The 5,196-nt window shown below is 45.0% G+C and overlaps 1 protein-coding gene across 1 annotated transcript in view; it reads left to right on the top strand.

The window, feature by feature from the left end:
* Positions 1 to 1,962: 1,962 nt before the first annotated feature.
* Positions 1,963 to 5,196, top strand: part of LOC103803242 (zinc finger protein 462-like) — a 32,418-nt gene continuing 29,184 nt past the window's right edge. Inside the window, 2 exon segments of the mRNA XM_009075785.1 lie at positions 1,963 to 2,182; positions 2,786 to 5,196. The exon segment at positions 2,786 to 5,196 is cut by the window's right edge and continues 11 nt beyond it. Of these exon segments, the coding sequence (XP_009074033.1) occupies positions 1,963 to 2,182; positions 2,786 to 5,196 (2,631 nt within the window).

Below are 5,196 nucleotides of genomic sequence, written 5' to 3'. Positions count from 1 at the left end.
GGATAAAGGAGGAAGGGTGGTGTGCTGGAGCTGAAGCTGAGATGAGTGAGGCCATGTTGTGCACAGACAAGGAGCTCTGAGCCTCTGAGTGCAGGAGTTGTCTGAGCTAAAATGGCTGCTCCAAAGCTCTGAGGACTAGGGCAGCTTAGTGAGTCTTAAAGCTTCAGTGACGCAGGGGCTCATATCTCTTGAAAGTGTGATAAACACATTCAGCAGAGCTGTGGCTTGTTTGGCTGAGATGAAAGGACTAAGCTTGGGGGATGGGTAGTGAAAACTGGATGATCTGCTTTTCTGTGGAGTGCTCTAAATGCAGGAGTCGTCTGCTCCATGGAAAAATTTGTTTTCAGGTCTAATGGACTGTGCTAAAGGAGACGTGGGGTGGGGCTTCACTCACTGCTGTAATTTGATCCACAGCAGATAGCAACCTCTTCCACACAATTTGGTCTGGTGCTTGCACATAAAAGCTTGAGTATCTCGATTATTGTAACTTTGTTAGCTGGAAAAGGAGCTGGTGCAGCGTTCATTTTCTTTATTGGTGGTGGTGGTGGTGGTGGGAGGGAGTGGGGGGAGAGAAAGGACACAGTGCAGTCTGCGAAGAAATGTAGGTAAATATGTGGAGAGCCTCTGTGCTCAGCCTGTCCGGAATTTGACTTGTTAGAAGTTTATTTTAGCAGGCTATCAGGAGAAGCATTCTTTCTTCTAAAATCCTCATGCAGTACCCTCTCTTGTTTCCGTGCCTTAAGGTTTTGGAGCTTTCTCCTCACTGTGGAGGTTGCTTCATGCTCCACATGCAATAAACTCATGGAATTTAAAGTGCTTTGGGCTGCCCTTGTGCCTTGGACCTCTGAAATGCTCCGTTTGTCATCCTTTTCCAGCTCAGTGCATGGAAGCTTAGAGAAGTAATTCCTGTGTTAACATAGGAAGGTAGCTCTTGCGCCTGAGCACTGCACGGGGTAGGAGAGTCTAAGCCTTTTGTCTGGCTTTTGCTTTGTGTCTCCTCTCCTTCATGGTGGTGCACACACAGCTCTCTCTTGCAGGATTAATTGTCACAAGCTGCACCACCATACTTCTCATGTTGCTTTGTACTCCAAGGTATGCAGGGATTTTGAATAAATCAAGAAAGCCATAATGCCTCAGGATCTTTGTAACTCCTGTTTCCATTGCACTTTTCTGGTGTTCATATTCCTGTCTTTTTCTTCCTCCAGCTGTCTATCCCCCAGACTCCTAAGGCACAAGGGTCATGTCCCCAGAACAGACTAAAATGTAACTGTAAATATTGTAACAAAGAGGGGAGATGCCCTTACAAAGCTTGGTGCAAGTAGGGCAGAGCAAAGTATTCTGCCTTGGGTTCACGTGTCTGCGTCCAACCTTCCTGTTGGGTCTAGGTTTTACACCAGTATCAGGACTAATAGGATGTTGAGAAGAAAGGCACATTTCTCCCTGTGAAAGCTTGTAGTGAGTGAAGCAGGAATTGGCAACTTCCAGAAAGGTTAGAGCGAGTCTCATGAAGGCAGAAACCATTGTGTTCTGATTGTAAAATTCGGTGCATGACTGGGAGTAATGTGCCACTTCTCTAGCATATGGGTCGTGGTCTTTGAACAAGACAGAATACCAAATAACAGCCCTATCCTGTGTAATGGAAAAGCCAAGAGGACAAAGTCTATTGAATCAATAGTCACTTGTCAGAAATTTGACTGTAGAGTTGAGTCAGCGACTTGTGAGCTTTCTAGATAGAACTTCATGTGAATTTGAATAGATGCCTCTGAAAATGACAAGCAAAGGTTGAGCTTCACACTGCTGTGTTTGTGGAATCTCTGGAAATGGCTGAGTCATCAGAAGCTTGGTATTACCTGTTTTCAGGACTTGTTCCAATAGCATTGCTGTAAACACATATCTTTCTTCTTCTCTCCTTCCCCTGTTTTTTCTTGCAGAATTTTCTAATGTAAAAGATCATCCTGAACCATGGAGGTGCTGCAGTGTGATGGCTGCGATTTTCGAGCTCCATCTTATGAAGACCTAAAAGCCCACATTCAGGATGTTCACACTGCTTTTCTGCAGCCAACTGATGTCTCTGAGGAAAGTCCCAGCCAGCCAAGGCCTGGTTCCATCAATGCTAGCAACCAGACTGAGGTGGAATTTTCTTCTGTAAAGGATGAATTTGCAATTGCAGATGAAATAGCAGGTAAATCTTGACTCTAAGATTGATCTCAACTCTACGATCTCAACTCTAACCCCCTGTTCTACATGTGGCTTATTTCAGTGTGCTTTAGTTCCTACTTTTTATGTGGATTTAAAACTTGCATTATCTTTATTGCTATGTCAGCAAAGCAGATATCTAGCATCAGCCATATTAGTCCTGACCATGGCTTTTTTTTTCTGTAAATGCAAGCATGAAGGATGGTTTTATTTCCCAGCTGCTTTTCATGTGGTTCTTCATATTGCTTTTTCATTTTCAGCTTTTCATGGTTGTTCTTCACCACCATGAACCACCTCAAAATTTTCAACTTTATCAGTGTACTAGTTTTCCTTTTCCCCCCAAGAAGGTTATTATGGAAGTTGTCTATTCCAAACTGTGCACCACAGTCATAGATGTGTAGAAATTCTGCATAATGGTCATTTTTCTGACCATTGCCAGTTCTGTAGATCTCACCATAAGTAGGTGAGGGAATCCTGGTGTGATTATTGTCTATTCAGGATGTGGTTACATTCTTATGCATACAGGGTGGGTGGAGGAAAAGCCTTTTGATTTTATTTATTTACATATACACCTTAATTCTCCTTTTAGGGCAAAATGCAACAAGTCAGATGGGGACTGGAAGTTACTATAGCCAGAGCCAGACTTTCTATGGTCAGCACATGGCTCCAAATCCTAAACCAACCAGCAAGTTTTTCCAGTGCAAGTTCTGTGTGCGTTACTTCCGTTCCAAAAACCTCCTCATAGAGCACACACGGAAGGTTCATGGAGCACAGGCTGGGGGGAGCTCAGTGGGGCCACCAGCTTCTAGTTCTCTAAATTACAACATCATGATGCATGAAGGGTTTGGTAAAGTTTTCAGTTGCCAGTTCTGCACCTACAAGTCACCCAGGCGCGCGAGGATTATTAAGCACCAGAAAATGTATCACAAAAACAACCTGAAAGAGAGTTCAACTCCTACTGCTGCTGCTGCTGCTGCTGTGTCTGAGTCAACATCTGCTTCTGTGCCAGTGCAGGAACCCTGCAAGGAGCTGCCTGCAGAGGTGGTGGAGCGAAGCATTTTGGAATCAATGGTCAAGCCCCTGACAAAATCTAGGGGCAACTTTTGCTGTGAGTGGTGCAGCTACCAGACACCTAGAAGGGAACGTTGGTGTGACCACATGATGAAGAAACACCGTAGCATGGTAAAAATACTGTCAAGCCTGAGACAGCAACAAGATGGAACCAATGCACCTGATGTGCAGAGTAAGAGTGCCCAGAATGCCTCTCCAAACTCAAACTATATCTCCATGAATACAACAGGACGTGAGATGTCGAATGCTAATGTCTCAAACTTCAGGAGCTCTATGGGCAATTCCCTTATCAGACCCAACTCTTCTACATCTTCCAAGTTTTCTTCGGTGTCTTACCCTCAAATGAAGCCTAAGTCACCTCACAACTCGGGCATGGTTAATTTGTCTGACAGATCCCACTATGGAATTGCTGATATGACGAATTCTTCTGCTGACCTGGAAACAAGCAGTATGCTAAATGACTCCAGCTCAGATGAAGAGCTAAATGAAATGGACAGCGAGAATGGCTTAAACTCCATGGATCACCAGACCTCAGGAATGTCTGCAGAGCAGCTGATGGGATCTGATGGCAACAAACTATTGGAAACAAAGGGAATTCCCTTTAGAAGATACATGAACAGGTTCCAGTGCCCTTTTTGTCCTTTCCTGACCATGCACCGCCGAAGTATTTCCCGTCACATTGAGAACATCCACCTGTCCGGAAAGACAGCTGTGTACAAGTGTGATGAATGCCCTTTCACCTGCAAGAGTTCATTAAAGCTTGGTGCCCACAAGCAGTGTCACACAGGAACAACATCAGACTGGGACACTATGAACTCTCAGACTGAAAGCATCGCCTCTTCTTTGAATGACAGCACGGTGTCTTATGAGAGTGGAAATATAAATGGCAGGAAGTCAGCTGGGATGATGGAACCGGTGCAGCCACAGCAACAACAGCAACAACAGCAGTCACCCCAGCCCCATTCACAGCATCCATACAAGTGCACAATGTGCAACTATTCCACCACCACTTTGAAAGGCCTCAGAGTTCATCAGCAGCACAAGCACTCATTCTGTGACAACTTGCCAAAATATGATGGGCCGCCATCTAATGCACCACAGGAGAGTGAGGCAGATGCTCACCCCTCTGCCAGCACAGTGAAGAAGAGCCAGACCTCCATTCTTGGGCTGTCATCTAAAAATAACTTTGTTGCAAAAGCCCCTCGAAAGGTCTCAAATGACTTCCCTTTAGATCTCTCTCCTGTGAAAAAGAGAACCAGAATCGATGAAATAGCAAGCAACCTGCAGAGCAAGATCAGCCAAAACAAGCAGCAGGAAGATGCTGTGATTAATGTAGAGGATGACGAGGAAGAGGAGGAGGACAATGAGGTGGAGATAGAGGTGGAGTTAGACAGAGAAGAAGAGCAGACAGAACCAATGATAGATGTTTCCAGTTCTTATGCACCCCAGCAAATGTGGGGCAGAGAGGCTAATGATTCCCAGAAGGAGACAGGCTTTAGAAGCATGCAGCATGACTACAATTCCACCAATGGAGCAGAGATTGAGCTCACGTTATCTGAAGATGAGGAAGACTATTATTCTTCTGTCAGCATGAAGGAGCACCAGAGCCCCAATGCCTCTGTTCTGGGGAGCCAGCCAAACATATACGGTACTGATCAGAACAATGAGAGTTCAGAGTTTACTGACTCTGGCAGGCTTTACTATTGCAAACACTGTGATTTCAGCAACAAATCTGCCAGGAGTGTTAGCACCCACTACCAGCGAATGCACCCCTATATTAAGTTCAGCTTTAGGTATATCCTGGATCCCAATGACCACAGCGCAGTGTACAGGTGTCTTGAGTGCTACATTGACTACACAAATTTTGAAGACCTGCAGCAGCATTATGGAGAGCATCATCCTGAAGCTATGAATGTACTGAACTTTGAT

The sequence above is a fragment of the Acanthisitta chloris genome, unplaced genomic scaffold (genome assembly GCF_000695815.1).
Source record: "Acanthisitta chloris isolate BGI_N310 unplaced genomic scaffold, ASM69581v1 scaffold14815, whole genome shotgun sequence".
NCBI lineage: Eukaryota > Metazoa > Chordata > Aves > Passeriformes > Acanthisittidae > Acanthisitta > Acanthisitta chloris.
This window is presented reverse-complemented; position numbering and strand designations above follow the sequence as displayed.